General features: G+C 38.1%; 1 protein-coding gene across 6 annotated transcripts in view; it reads left to right on the top strand.

Moving 5' to 3' along the window:
• L3MBTL4 (L3MBTL histone methyl-lysine binding protein 4) overlaps positions 1–16,399 on the top strand; it is a 450,236-nt gene that overhangs the window by 70,154 nt on the left and 363,683 nt on the right. For all 6 annotated transcript variants that reach the window (XM_069099671.1, XM_069099669.1, XM_069099670.1 and 3 more), the window contains 3 exons: positions 4,011–4,165; positions 5,226–5,302; positions 11,073–11,158. In XM_069099671.1, the coding sequence (XP_068955772.1) occupies positions 4,011–4,165; positions 5,226–5,302; positions 11,073–11,158 (318 nt within the window). The remainder of the gene's footprint in view (positions 1–4,010; positions 4,166–5,225; positions 5,303–11,072; positions 11,159–16,399) is intronic.

Consider the following 16,399-nt stretch of genomic DNA (forward strand, 5'->3'; position numbering starts at 1 on the left):
ATTCGTCACTACAGGAACTGAAACTCACTAGTGTTCATATTATTATAATAAATGAAATCAGAAGACATAAATTATAGTGGCATGGAAAGATGGGTCGTATGTTTTCCTTCTAGAGGCAAATAGTGGAGTTAGCTTAGAAACTTTCTTTGGGCTGTGAAGTATGAGTGATGATTTTAGAGTCAAAGAACCTGTGTTTAAATCCTGTCCCTCCAACTTGGGACAAGACACTTAATCTCTGTGCCTCAGTTTCCTCATTTGTAAGATGAAAAGTTTGAACTGGATGACTGTTAAGGTTCCTTCCAACCAAGTCTGTAATCCTAGGAGCATCATGTCTCCAAAGGTATCAAGAATGCCATTACATAGAATATTTGGTTCTCTGGCCTTGCTGTGCTCCTACACATTGCCAGAGCTATCTTTGTGTTTGGGAGACTCCAAAGGAAAGTGTGGGACAGATGTATTAGACTTACTACCAAACTGAAGGTCTACAGAGCCTTGTGCTGATATCATTGTTGCATGCTTATGAAACCTGGACAGTATACCAGTGCCATGCCAGGAAACTGAATCACTTCCGTTTGAATTGTCTTAGGAAGATTCTGAAGATCACCTGAAGGATAAAGTAGCAGATCCTTTCTCAAACTAAAGTGCCAAACACTCAAACTCTACTGCAGAGAACCACAACTCTGATGGACTGGCCATATTATTTGAATGCCAAAATTTGCCTAAATACTATTTTATGGAAAACTCACACAAGGTGTGAATGTTGGTGGTCAGAAGAAGCAATATGACACTCTCAAGGTCTCACTGAAGAACTTTGGAATTGATTGTGTGACGTGGGAGACACTGGCAAAGGACCATGCTACATGGCATACCCACATCAAAGAAGGCACTGTGCTGTATGAACAAAGCAGAATTGAAATAACTCAAAAGAAATGCAAGATAAGCAAATTTGGAGAATCCATCCCAAATGTTCAAATGGACATTTTGTACTTGACCTGTGTGAGAGCATTCTGAGCTTGTATTGGTCTGACCAGCCAGTCAGACACATTATAACTCGATTCTAACATAGTGATGTCATTTTGGTCTTCTTCAAGAACAAAGGACAGCAACCAACCAATTGATAAGTATAAATGACTCTTGTTACAAGTCTCCCAAAATATCCCCTGATATCATCTGTTTCATCAGATTTCAGGACAATAGTATTTCATTATATTCAGGTATTCTACTTTGTTCAACTAAACCCAAAGTGATAGGCTGAGCATAATCCTGTAGGAGAAAAATGTAATGAGATAGCAGTATGTTATCATTATCATTATCGATTACAATGGAAGCACCACATTGAGGCTATTGGTGTAGAATGTCTTATGTCAGGAAATAGAAATTAAAAAGTTAAAGAATAACACATAGGTCGTTTGTGTTGAGCATGTTCAATCTGTGTTAGAGATGACATAATTAGGAGATAAATGAAAAATTGATTTTAAAGATATCTCAGGGTGAGAAAATGGCTTAAAAAATGGATGACTTTATTATTCCAAAATGGTGGTGTTGAAAGTATTAGTAACTACATGTGACATAACTTTCTTTTCCCTTTAAGCCTTTATGAGAATTATTTATCTATGAACCAGGCAATAGGCCCATGAGTATATTGAGGACATACTTGATAAAAATACAAGAAGGAAAAGGTCAGAATCTGGCAAATGATTTTCCACAGCCAGTTGCATCTTATATAGAATTTGCTTAAACTTGACTGAGAGGGTTAGACAATATAAGATCCTACTGTGTTTATTGTTTGTTGATTAAAAAGTAAATTGACTTTCTAGAGTAGCAAAGCACAGCTTTTAGAACTCTGCTCTCCAGCCTTGTGCCTCCTGTATCTATATCAAGATCAAATAAGATTCCCAGTCAGATGCAATTACCGTAACAATTTGTTCAGTGATGCTCCAGTGATCACTAACAAGGTAGAAAGTAGGGAAATATGGGCTTGATCAAGGTGTTGGTAGTGTCACATGGGATGTCCTGAGCAAATTATATATGGAAAAAGTTTAATATCAATGGAGGGCATCTCTAGCTATGTCTCTTAAAAGATACTACTCTTACTTATATAAAGTCATAGGATCCTACAGAAGGGACAGTTAGGTGGTACAGGGCATGGAGGGTCAGGCCTAAAGTCAGGAAGACTTACCTTCCTTCGACCTGGGCAAGTTGCTTAACCCCATTGGCCTGAGTTTCCTTCCTCATCTGTAAATTGAGCTTGAGAAGGAAATGGCAAACTACTCCAGAATCTGCCAAGAATACCCCAGTCATAAAGAGTCACACGCGACTGAAAAACAGCAGGATCTTACAAAGAATGCATATTACACAGATTTTGAAATGAAGTTGAATGGGTAGTCCATTGAAACCATTAATACATATGTCTTGGACAGACACTTGAAGAGGAGAAGAAAATCTGCTTTCGAATTGAAGAGAAAGGGAAAGCATCCACCAGATTTTGTACATTCAGGGAACAGATTCTGTGAGGGAGCAGGTAGGATTTTCTTTGTGCTTGTTCTTTTCATGCTACCTTAAGAACACATAGATGGTGAGAAGGGAAAGGCCAAGGTACAGTGCCCACCTTCTAATCTGGCAAGAGTGGCGTTACCAGCACCTCCCATGCTTTGAAGGCTAAATGGTCTACTATGGGGTGGGGAGGCGGTCTTGAGGCTACATGTGACCTTCTAGGTTCGTGGGTGTGACCTTTTGACTGAGCCCAAGTTTTGCAGAATAAATCCTTTTAGTAAGGGGATTTGTTCTGTGAAGTTTGGATTCAGTCAGAGGGCTGCACTTGAAGACCTAGAGGACTGCATGTGGCCTCAAGGCCGCAGGGGGTCCCCCCTCTTTTCCCCCCCCCCAACTTCCCCCCATGGTATAAATAGTACATTTTAGAAATTAGGAAAAAGAGTTCTTTCCTTGTCCTACCTCCAGCCTATTGGATGTCTTTGCTTGTAGGCAGCTCAATTCTTTGAACATCAGTTTCATTTTGTTTGGCATGAAGACATTAATATCTACTCTGCATATCTCAGAGGGCTTTTGTGAAGATTTAGTGAGTTATGTGTGAGAGTATCCAGGGATCCTTTGGTGCAGATAGCTTCCTTTCACCTCCAATCCCATTATTTTCCACAGATTTCAGAATTCAGAAATGGCATTTATGTTGTTAAAGCCATTTTTGAAAATTACATTGCAATTTTGAATCTGGCCATAGAGCTTGTATGCAGGTAAACTTTACCCTGCTGAAACCTGAAAATGAATTCTAGTCATGAGCAAATGCTAGAAACTTTCCTACTAATTTTTAGATACGCAGTTTTAATTTTGAAGGAGTCCACATAATTTTCAAGAACAAGTGGTCAGATTATTTAACTTTTGTTTTGAAGTGACTGAAGTATATGATTTATATATTTTGTAACTTTTGTTTTAGTTAAAAGTCTGTTCTTTTTTAAAACCACTACTGCTTCCAGTAATCTTAAGGTTTTTTTTTTAAATCTAATTTGAGTTAAGAACTGCAAGGAAAGATAATTATGTAAAGGAAAAAAAGTAACCCACCAGATAGGTGGCATTGGTCCTGGAGTCTGGAATACTTTAAATCTAGCCTCAGACCTTACTTACTCTGAGCAAGTCACATATGCGCCTCTAGCCTGAGTTTCCTTATCTGTAAAATGGGTATAATAATAGTTGTTTTTCTTTTATTATTATTATTGTAAATACCTCCCAGGATTTTTTGGAGGGATAAAATGAGATATTTTTAAAGTGCTTTGCAAACCTCAAAGTGCCATAAAAATGCTAGCTAGTTTTATATGACTATAACAACTCTATATGGTATACTAGCCTATTCACAGTTTTTACTGGAACATTCTTAGCATAATTCCAGAGGATAAGGGATGAAATGCAGCAGATATCATGGGATTAAAAAAATATGTATATTAGTTTAGTTGTCTTTCATGCTTTCTTTGACATTCATTTCTATGGGGATGCTTTGCTAGATTGGAACCCCAGCACAAGAATTTCAGGTAGGAATGAAACTTGAAGCCGTGGACAGGAAGAACCCTTCCTTGGTGTGTGTGGCCACCATCACAGATATTGTTGGAGATCGCCTACTTGTACACTTTGACAACTGGGATGCCAGCTATGATTATTGGTGAGGAAACTGTCCTTGTTAATCTAAAATGTTGCGACTTCACACTTATCCAGGCACTGATAGGAGAGAATGGTGAATTCCTCCCACCAATTTGGGAGCTGTTTACAGTGGCCAGGAGAGTGGCTGCCCTCCTGAGTGCCCAGCCAGTGCATGAAGCCCTCTGGATAAATGTTGTAAGGTTTTCAATACAAGTACACCATTTTATTGGTAAAGATATTCAGATGTGATCCGCATTCAAATAAAGTGGACTACTCAGTGGTGGTTGAAGCATGGGAGAAGTTGACCACCTTTTTTCTTCCTCCTGAGGCAGAGTTGAATTATAGAGCTTATTTTCCCCCTATAGTATGTTATTGACTATTTAATCATGTCATATTTGAATTAATGTGGATAGGTAAGATCATCTTGCTACAGTTTGTCTAGTTAGTAAAGGGAACATTCTTGTGAAGGAGTACCCCAGAATTTCATTTTATTTTCCCCCCAATTTTGAGAGATAGTTCTGCTATCTGTTAGGGAAGATCAGACGTAAGTGGTAGTGCGTTCTTAAGAAGCCTAAAGAAAGCAAGGAACGTAGATCATATAATGGTATTAAGCCAACATGGCATTAGAAAGGAGGGATGGTGTTCCTGAGCAACAGCCCTCAAAAAAGTAAGAAGTTGCAATTAAAATAATTTTCTAGCGCTCCTTCCCAGAATGTAATGTTTAACTAAAAGAGCTGCTGCTTCTGAAAATGACTGAACCTGTACAAATTTTGATTGTACAGTAAATGTAAGATGAAATGAGAGCATCATGCAAAATATAGGTTTGAGGCAGGGAAGGACTTTGTTATTGGTTTATGTTATATATATAGGATTTGTGAGACTTCAAATAAGTTACGGCATACTGAGGCACAGTTATTCACCTTACAGAATGTTTAATACAAAGTGGCCTATGTAAAGCTATTTTTGGTCATCTCTTTTTTTCAAGATAATTCCTCTTGATATCTGTCATCAATCTTGAACTTTTTCTTTTGCTTTAATTAGAAGAATACTCTATTTAGAGTAATATTATATATTTTTGGCAGGTGTGATATTAATAGTCCTTTTATTCAGCCAGTTGGATGGTGTCAGAAAAATGCGAGAACTCTGATAGCTCCACAAGGTGAGTGGGTCCTTTAATCTGTACCATAGTCACAGTGTGAATGGCAAACTCCAGTGTGTTTTGGGATATGGAAAGTGAATTCTAGCAGCAACAAAAACAGAACAAAATGAAACAGTGTCAACTAATTTTAATAGCAAGCTTTTGAAATCTTCCCTCTCCACCTATTAATACCTTTCCCATTATGAGATTATAAGGCAAAGTAGAAAGTCATTGAAAACACACAGTGTTTTAGCTAGTAACTAAGCAGAATGTGAAATTTGGTGAGATCTGGATGACGCAGTGAAAGATGAAGGTGACTTTGGCATCAGGAGACTGAAGGTCTGAATTATACCTTTGACACTGACTAGTTACTTAGCACATGTCTTGGCAGGCCTTTCTGACCCTGAGTTTCCATATCTTTAAAATGGAGATGGGCAGATAGATGGCATAGTGAATAAAGCATGGATTGTGGAGTCAGGAAAACTCATCTTCCCGAGTTCAAATTCAGCTTCAGACATTTGCTAGCTGGGTAACCCTGGGCCAGTTGCTTCACCCTGTCTGCCCAAGTTTCCTCATCTGTAAAATGAGCTGGAGAACTAGATGACAAATCAACCCCAGTGATCACATAGATCAGACATGCCTGAAACAGCTGAATAACAACAGCAGAGAAGGGAGATAATATCACCTATAGTAAGGTTGTTGTGAGGAAAAACTTAAGTGACATAATGTTGAATTATTATTATTTTGTAAATTAAATACCATGATTTGATAGCTAAACAGTTACAAATTTATCATAACCAGTTTTATCATTGTGTTCACACACACATCATTCTATCTAAGTCAATTTTGGTAGAAGTGTCAAGTACATCATAATATATGGAAATCTAGAAAAAAAGGAGCCTTTACAGGACCTGGCTTCAAGTCCTGCCTGTAATATTTGTTACTTGTGTGACCATGAACAACTTACTTAACCTCTCTGGGCCTCATTTTCCTCACTTATAAAAGGAAGGGTTTGTATTAGATGACCTTTGATAGCCCTTTTAATTTTAAATCTGTGACCCAGTGTAAAAGCTCAAACTCAATTCACCAAGCTAATTTTGAAGTCTCTTAATAGGTTAGTTAAATTAATGAGAACTCTTTCAAAGGACCTCTAAAAGGCCACAAAGTTGATCAAAGAGTTGACACGTTATTCATTATAGCAACCCTTGAAGAAATGATCCGTTAATGCTCTTGCCATTTGTGCATCTGGCACACAACAAAAAATGAGTAGTGTATGGTAGCTATCTATTTAATCTTAGCATGGTATTTAAATAACAGTTCACAGGGGGGAAAATGTAACTTTTTAATTTAAATACAGATCCTGTATCAGCTGTTCTCTGGTGGACATACTGTTCTAAAAATATCCAGAATGCATCCAGAAGTTCACTTTGTAATTCTAAGGAGTTTATGAAAAATGACTATTCACTAAGAAATTGAAGATATTTAAGCCTGCTACTTGTGTCAAGGAAGATTTCCCAGGACAAGTAATTATTTACTCAATCTGTTTTAGATAAATCAAGCTTATACTGAGGCCCTTGTCCTGTATCTCTAAAAAAATGGCTAAAGCTAACTTTAGTATAATCCACTTTAAGATGAGCTGACGATTTTGTCAGATCTCAAAATATACATAGTTGTTCTACTTGGAGTTAGCAGGATGTTCCTTCCACTTTTTCTGCTGGTGAAGACTCCCCTCCATGCTCATTTCACATTGCTCTTTCCCTAGGGGATGAAATTTGATACTTGAGTTGAAGTCCATCACCCTTATTTCTTGGCACTGAGAAAATCTAGAAATAGTTTCGATAACACATTAAGGATATGGAAACAAAGTCACTTTTGTTGTCATGAGCCAAGAGCAGAATGATGGGGGAAAAAATTCCTGATATTGCAGAGACTCTAGAGCCCTGGAGGGATGTGAGTAATAAAATGGATCAGTTAGTTTGTGAAAATGAATAAATTATTGAGTTCAACTCAGTTTTATGCCGTTGAGGGGGAGGATTAGTGCCTTCCTCTAACCACCATACCTTAGTTTGGTTTCAAATAGGCTGGAAACACTCCACTAAAGCTCCATAGAATGAATGTTAGGTTTAAAAAAAGAAAAAGAAAAACTGCCAAGTTTGTGGTTTTCTATCTTCCATGACTATTTGGCAATTACAGTGCATTGTTCGTTGGATCTAGCCATTGCTATGCCCTGCAGTATTGAAGAAATGAAAGCCTTCCTTCTCACAGCTAGGCAAAAGAATATCTAATCTTTCAAGATCAACAAAAAAATGAGAATGTGAAGGCAATGAACCTTAAACTTTGTATTAGTAATCACAAAGAGAAGGCAGAGAACTTCTCTTCCTCCCGCTCTTGATATCTAAGGGCCCACTCCTCACTTCCCTTTCATTATCTCATCACTTGTATAACATCTGCGTTCACTCTTGAGACTGAGAAGAGCTTAAAAGAGGGTCTGGTAGAGACCAGCTGAGATGTCAAGCATTGTGGAGGAAATGAAAGTGAGTCCACTGATATGTTCCTAGATCTTAGAGTGACCTTAGAGGTCATGTTGTTTAACCCTCTTATTTTACAGATCAGGAAACTGAGGCTCAGAGAGGTCAGATGCCTTGCAGGTAGGGATTGTTTCATTCACTGTATATTATATCCCCTGCACTTTTCACATCTGCCTCCCATAGTTGGCTGTTGTCCTTTGTACTCAAAGATATCACTGTGTTGGGGTTGATGTATAGTGTGTGCAGTTATGGCTGATCAGACAAGTATGAGCTTGGAAGGCTGTGTCACAGGCCATGCACAAACAGTCCATGAGAACATTTGGAAGGGAGATGTCTCTAAATTTGAACATCGCATATGTTTCTTTTGAGCTATTCTGCTTTTCGACTCATTAGGTGCTTAGTAAATATTTGTTTGCTTATTCTAGTCATACGGGTGGTTTCACAGTGGCAGAGCCAGGATGCAAACTCATGTCCCATAATTTCACATTCAGAATCTCATACAGTGTTCTTTATGCTTCCCCAGTATATTGCTGACATGTCTTAGAAGCTACATGTGATGCTGAAATGACCTGAATTCCTCCATAACGCTAGTGCCTTCTGTATGATTATCTCCAATTTATCATCTTGTTTGTATATAGATGTTTGCATGTTTTCTCCTGCATTAGACTCTGAACTCTTTGAGAGGTGACACTCTTTTATTTTCCTTTCTTCATATCCTTAGTGCTTAGCTTGATGCTTTGCATATTTGTTAAGTATTTTTTCAACTCTCTGTGACCCCATTTGGGTTTTTTTTTTGGCAAAGATACTGGAGTGATTTGCCATTTACTTCTTCAGTTCATTTTACAAATAAGGAAACTGAGGTAGACAGTTACGTGACTTGCCCAGAGTCACACAGCTAGTAATAAGTGTCTGAGGCCAGATTTGAACTCAGAAAGATGAGTCTTCCTGACTTCAGGTTCCATACTCACTGTGCCACCTTGTATATTAAGAAGGGCTTAGTAAATGTTTAACAATTTGAGATGAGTGGCAACACATAATTTCCACATTTCTCTGGCTTTTGCTGTTTCTCATGGTTTAGACTTTGTCTCTCTTAGCAGTTAGGATAAATTAGAGAAAATGCCTATTGTTTTTCTGGCCTTAAAAGCCTTAGGGAGTTCACTCCATAGCAACCTATTTACTAACTGTGATCTTGGATTCCTTTTGCCTAAGGATAAGGTCTATGAATGGTGTCCTTGAGTCTCAGTTTACTCTTCTTTGCTGCTAAGAACTCATTTTTTTGTGCCATTTGATACCGTGATGAGAACATCTTCTCCGTTTATCATATCACATTCTGTTCAGGACTGCACAGGAAGAAGGTTATCTTGAGCCAGTGTCCAATTCAGTCTTCCTAAATAAGGCTAAGCGCTTCTCCACATAACAGGATTTGAGCTGTTCTCTTCAGTTTAAAGGAATTGGAGAGTTGACAACTATGGTAATCTGAAGATCCATATGTATGGCAAAGGCAGTTGGACACATTTATCCATTTGGCTGATTCATTGGAATAAGTCTGAAATCTGGTCCCTGACATTTGCACAAAATCCCCCATAGATTAGGGATCATAATTTTAGAAGGTCAACTCATTCTACTCTTCATTTTGCAGATGAGAAAGCTGAGGGTCAGAGAGATATGAGGAAACTTGCCCAGAGCCATACAGGTAGTAAGGGGCAGAGGTGGGTTTTATACCCAGGTCTCTGGTTTCCTAATACAGTGCTGAAATTCATTGCAGTTCCAAAGATCAGGCAATAGTTGATAGCAAAAATTCTTATTGTTCAGACCCAAATTATAATTTTTATTTATTTTATCTTCCAGTAGAATATAAAAGACCCTCGACAGCATGAATTAAAATCAGCAGGCATTTTTTCATCTTCTTTATAGGTAGACGCTTAAAACGTGCTTGTTGAATTGAATGGAATCGAATAAAATAAAATCTCAGCTGATCTGGATGAATTTACAGAAAATTATAAAACTATACTTTTGAAATGGCAAATACAATCTCAAAAATTGTTGAAAGAGGATTTTTTTCCTAAACTTATTGTAAAATATTTCTGCCTTATTTTTTCTACCACATTATCATTCAAACTCTGTCTTCTAAGTCATTCCTTTGACTAGGACTGTCTGAATCATTCCCTTTTGGTTTCTGTTGACTTAAGTATATGTAACTCATAAGAATGATTAGGCAGCGTCCACATCAGTGATTTTCTTCTTAGAATTTTTGGATGAATGATTTGCTAACTATAGTTATTTTCCTAAAAGTCAGTGAATTTTTTTCTGTCATAATTTTAAGCCTATGGATTTTTTATATCAAATTATATTTTATGGTTGCAATTACATTGTTGTCAGAAAAATGTATTAGCTTTATCAGTCACAGCTTATAGCTAATTGCTCTTCTGAGAGCAATTACAGAATTTGAAAGTAGAACAGCATGTGGTTTCCCCTAGTAAAGATTTCAGTTCTTTTAGATTTGAGATAAAATAACTTTAGGAAAAATAGGTCAGTTTTAAAGAACTTAAATCACAAAAATAAAGAAGCTTTACACTTTCATAAATTGACTTCAATGTGATATTCTCTAAAATCTCTTAGTGAAAACTGTCACAAATCTGACAGGAACTTTTTTAATCTTTAGGAGTCAATTTACTTAAAATTTGGCTTAATTCCCTTTATGAGAAATGGACCTGAAATTATATTAGGTTCTAATAGCAAAGGTCTTACTCATCATTTTGGGAGGAAAATGTTATTGCCTAAGAGGGGCTGCTGAATCTCCTGGTAATTTTTTGATTCCCAAAAACCTGCTTTAGTTACATGATGCGTGAATGGGAAATGTTCTGAGCTCCTCTATTCTAGGTGCTTTTAAAAAATATTATTTCATTTGATTCTCACAACAAACTTATGAGGTAGGTGCTGTTATTATCTCCACTTTACAATTGAGGACACTAAGGCAGATAGAAATTAACTGACTTGCCCAGGGTCATGCAGCTACTTTCTGAGACCAGATTTGAATTCAGGTCTTCCTAACTTCCCAGCCCAGTATTTTATCTACTGTTTTACCAGCTGTCCCTATTGCACTGTTATTTTGGTAGAAAAATATTTATGTCATTATTTGCCACTGTTGTTTTAATTATTATGTAGTACATGTAAGAAAGATTAATGTTTCAGTGGTCTCATGATCATTGTTTCTCTCCCTCTCTCTCTCTCTCTCTCTGGGTGTCTCTCCCTCTCTCTCTCAGGTCATCCTGACCCAGAAAATTTTTCTTGGACAGACTACTTGGAAACTACTCAATCTTCTGCAGTACCAGTCAAAGCTTTTAAAATGGTTGGTGTGTGTGTATATTTGGCGGGGGGGGCGGCGGCGTGTGTACTGGACAAATTTTTTAAGACTATAAGTTACAAAGAATTTGTTGATGTGTTTTAGTGGAGTGCATATATGAACTGGGAGTTCCCTACACTGATGAATAACAGGTTCTGACCAAAACCCACCCCTCCCTCTCAAAAAAAAAAAAACCCTTCCCAAAACAACCAAACTAAATCTGATTAGTTATTGCATTTTGTCTGACAAATATAAAGGAGTCAGTTTTTAACAATTGAATTCAACAAACATTCACTGACTTCTACTTCACTGAAGATGCTGTGTTGAGTGCTGAGGGTACAAGCAGAAATTAAAAAGTCCTTACCCTCAAGAAGTTTATGTTTTACTGGACCATGAAGCTTGTGTACAGATAAATTATGTAGTAGATAGAGCTCTGGGCCTGGAGTCAGAAAGAACTGAGTTCAAATCTAGACTGGCTGTGTGACCCTGGGCAAGTCACTTAACTATGTTTGCCTCAGTTTCCTCATATGTAAAATGAGCTGGAGAAAGAAATGGCAAACCACTCTAGTATCTTTGCCAAGAAAACTCCAATAAGAGGGGAAGACTTTATGACCAAACACGAATTAGAGAGCATTATAAAATGCAAAATGGATAATTTTGATTACATTAAATTGAAAAGCTTCTGTACAAACACAGCCAATGTAACCAGGATTAGGAGGGAAGTGGAAAATTGGGAAAGAATTTTTACAACCTATATCTCTGATAAAGGACTCATTTCTAAAATATACAGATAATTGAATGTAATGCCAAGCAAAGGCAACTTCCCAGGGTTCAAAATACCAGCATAGGTGCTCTCCATTTTATTCAGTGAAAAATTAAGAACAGAGAGAATCAACATATAGCATAATTCAAAATACACCATTTACCAAGTGTGATTTAATCAAGTACTAGCCCACCCCTGGACATTACATTCATTTAATCAGTCACAAAGTTCCTCTTCTAAATGCTACTCCACCCCTAGGCTGTACCTTCATTTAGTCCATCACAAAGCCCCTCTTCTCAAATGGAGATTAGTTTCCAATCTAAGTAAAGTACATTCATTTGTTTAATCACAGAGCACAAAAAAGTCAAAAGTTCCCCACCCCTGGATCACAATTGAATCTACCCCAGAGTTACAACAAGCTCAAGCACAGCATTTAATACCCAAAGAGAGGTCTTTTCTTCATCTTGACACTAGGCAAGTTCTCAGCAATCTTTGTTCCTGGGGAGACAAAGCTTAGCAAGGCCACGAGATACATTGTCAGTGTCTTCATTAATTCATTCTCTGTCTGCAGAACAGTCCTAGGACCCCTGAAAACATTTGCAAAACTCTCTCCCAGGATTTCTGTAGACATACATCAAGAAAATCCTTCTTCAGGGCTTTGGAACCAACAGCCAGGTTCCAGGACCTCTGCAACGACAGGACTGTCTTTCACCAGTGGACAAATCTGGCAAAACAACATCAAAACTGGGGCGGCCAGGTAGCACAGCGAGTAAGAGCACCGGCTCCAGTGTTGAGAAGACCTGGAGATCGAATCCCGGGCTCAGACACTTAGCACCCACCCAGAAACACCTGGCCATGTAACCTTGAGCAAGTTACTTAACCCGGATTGCTTTAAAAAAAAAAAAACAACATCAAAACAGACAGACAAAGTACCAGCATAACAGCCATGTCTCCTCAGTCCTTGGCAGCTCCGGGGGCAGGTCTCAATTCAAAGTGGCCCTCAGCAATCCTCTCAGTCTCTCTCTGCCTCCAAAGGTGCTGCTTCCAAAAAGTTCCTCTACCTCTCTCTTTTCTTGTGTCTCTCTAAATTTACATCACCAGCTCCTCTCAGTCCAGCCCTCTCTTTTCAGGTCAACAAGTCCATCCCACAAGTGGGATTCACAAGCTCTGGGTTTTAACACAATCAAACCAAAAACCAAGCCAATACAGGGGGATCTTTAAATTACATTACTATTACATTGAGTCAAATCTATAAGAATACAAATCATTCCCCAGCTGATAAATGGTCAAAGGATAGGAACAGGCAGTTTTCAGAGGAAGAAATTAAAGCTATCTATAAGCACATGAAAAAGTGCTCTAAATCACTATTGATTAGAGAAATGCAAATCAAAACAACTCTGAGATACCACATCTCACCAGTCAGATTGGCTAAGATGACAAAACAGGAAAATGACAAATGCTGGAGAGGATGTGTACAAATTGGAACACTAATGCATTGCTGGTGGAGTTGTGAACTGATCCAGCCTTTCTGGAGAGCAATCTGGAATTGCTATAAATACTTTCATACCCTTTGATCCAGCAATACCACTCCTAGGGTTGTATCCCAAAGAGATAATAGAAGTGGGAGGAAGACGCATATGTACAAAAATGTTTATAGCAGCTCTTTTTGTGGTGGCAAAGAATTGGAAATTAAGGGGATGCCCATCAATTGGGGAATGGCTGAACAAGTTGTGACATATGCATGTAATGAAATACTATTGTGCTATAAGAAACGAGGAGCAGATGGACTTCATATCTACCTGGAGAGGCTTATATGAACTGATGCTGAGTGAGAAGAGTAGAGCCAGGAGAAATCTGTACACAATTACAGACACAACGTATGTGTGACAACCAACTTTGACAGACTGGACTCTTAAAGTGTCATGATGGAGAGAGATGTCTACATCCAGAGAAAGAACTGAGTTTGAACCCAGACTGAAGCAAACTACCTGCTCTTTTTCTTTTTCTTGTTTGGGTTTGCTTCCTCTTTCCCATTGTTCATCCCATCTGATACAGTCCCTCTTTATAACCCGACTAATGTCCAATGTGAAAGTATTTGCAGATCCTATTCTTGATTGTATGCCACTGTGGGGGGGGAGAAAGGAGGAGGGAGAGAAAATTTGAAACTTTAAGGAATTGTGGAAATGAATCTTGTAAACTAAAAGTTAACAAATTAATAAAGACCAAAAAAACAAAACTCCAAATAGGGTCATGGTGAGTCAGATATGACTTGAAAAACGACTAAACAATAAGAACAATTTCAAAAAGGAGAGAATGCTAACATGGGATCAAGAAAAGCCTCCCAGAGCAGATGGCATTTTAACCAGGCTTTGAAGGTATTAGACTATAGAGTCTAATTAGGTAAAGGTAAGAAGTGAGTGCATTTCATACCTGGGGGCTCAAGGTCCAGAGATGGACTAGAGTGTCATAGGGTAGGAAGAGTGAGCAAGAGTGTTTGCCTGGAACAGAGAATGTGTATGAAGGGAAGTAATATAATCCTGGAAAGATAGGTGATGGTTAGAAGGCAGTGCTCTTTAAATGCCAGAATGAAGATTTTGTATTCTGTCTTAGAGTATAAATAGGAAGTCACTAAAATCTCTAGGCTAGAGGAATGACATGGTCAGATCTTTGTTTTAGGAATTGAGCTGTGTGGAGAATGTGTTAAGAGCAAGGAGAGATTAGATTAAGGGAATCGCTAGGAGACTCTAGGAAGCTCTGCAGTAATTTAAAAGAGAGGTAATGAGGATTTGGTGCAGCTCTGTGGGGCAGTGGATAAAGCACCAGGCCTGGAGACAGGAAGACTCATCCTCCTGTGTTCATATCTGGTCTCAGATACTTACTAGTTCTGAGATCCTGGCCAAGTAGCTTCACCCTGTTTGCCTGAGTTTCCTCATTTGTAAAATGAGCTGGAGAAGGAAATGGAAAAGCACTCCAGTATCTCTGCCAAGAAAACCCCAAATGGGGTCAGGGAGAGTTGGAAACAACTAAAAAATGACTAAACGAAAAAAATGAGAGGTTGACCTAGAGTGGTTACTATATAGTGAACATTTTTAATATAGAATTGACAAGACTTGATGACTGACTGAATTTGGGGAATAATGAAAGGAAGAAACAATCATAGATGACTCCAGATTTCTGAATCTGTGTGGCTACAAAGATGACAGTGTCCTCAATAGAAATTGGCAAGTTTGTTGAAGGAATGTGGATTTTTCATTACGAATGTGAGTAATATCTGAGTTAAGATTCTCAGCAGGCAGCTGACAATCTAAAATGAGTTAGGAGATAAATTATTATTGGGTGTATACATTTGGGAATTTTCTGCATAAAGCTGATAATTAAATGCATGGAAACTAATGCAGTCACCAAGCAAGAAAGTAAGCTGAGAGAAGAGGAAATATAGTCAGGAGGGAGTATTGTGGGATGGTCCGGTTTAGTGGTCAGAGTATGGATGGCGATTCAGCAAAAGGCATTAAGCTAAATGGTCATGCAGATTGGAGCAGAACCTAGAGATGATAGTGTCACATTATTCAAGGGAGGAGGGAGCGTTCTGGATTTAAAGTTCTGGATAGCTAAAAAGATAGCCAAAATATAAACATTAAATGTGGAAATGGGAGAAGAGGACTGAACCATCTGGAAAACCAATGTAAAGGATTCCTTAACTAGATTTCTTTCCCTTTGCATTTATCTTTTATGAAGAAAAAAACTATTTGGTAGGAAATAGTTTGTACTTTTATCCAAAAAGAATGTGTATTTCCAAAAGAATATAGTCTCCTAGGCTACATTCTTCTAATCTGATGTGTGTCTCATGCATTGTTTACAATAGATCAAATAAGCTTTTTTGACTTAATGCTCTACTCTCATCACTTATCTTATTTGAAAGCCTTATGCATCTTTGAATTACATTACACATCCCTTATCCTGGCATTCAAGACCCTCTACAGTCTGGTCCCTATCTACATATTCACCCATATGTCATTCTGTTCCAGTTTTTATATTCTATATTCCAGCTAAACTAGATTATCCCTTATTCCCATTCTGCCTCTTTCATTTTTATGACTTTACCTACTCCAAACTGCTGCCCCCCTCCCATTACAGCATCTTGATACATCACTTCTTTCTCATCACCAATTACCACTATTGCCATGATGGTTTGGCTGATTCCTGTTCAATTGGACATGATTCTCTCTCTCTCTCTCTCTCTCTTCTCTCTCTGTCTCTCTGTCACACCACACACACACACACACACAATTCTTATAAAACTTTGTCTAAGTGTTTTCTCTTTTGCAACCTCCATTCATTTAATTTTATTCTTTGGGGTCGGTCAAGGCAAGTCTAATACTTCTCTATGCCAGCCCTTCAGATGTTTGAAGACAGTTATCATGTCCCTCCTGTATCTTTGCTTCTTCCTCCTACACATCTTAAATTTGTTCAGACAATACTCAAGA

The sequence above is a fragment of the Petaurus breviceps genome, unplaced genomic scaffold (genome assembly GCF_028583685.1).
Source record: "Petaurus breviceps papuanus isolate PSGF00001 unplaced genomic scaffold, PetGlider_PUasm1.0 38, whole genome shotgun sequence".
In the NCBI taxonomy this organism is placed as follows: Eukaryota; Metazoa; Chordata; class Mammalia; order Diprotodontia; family Petauridae; genus Petaurus; species Petaurus breviceps.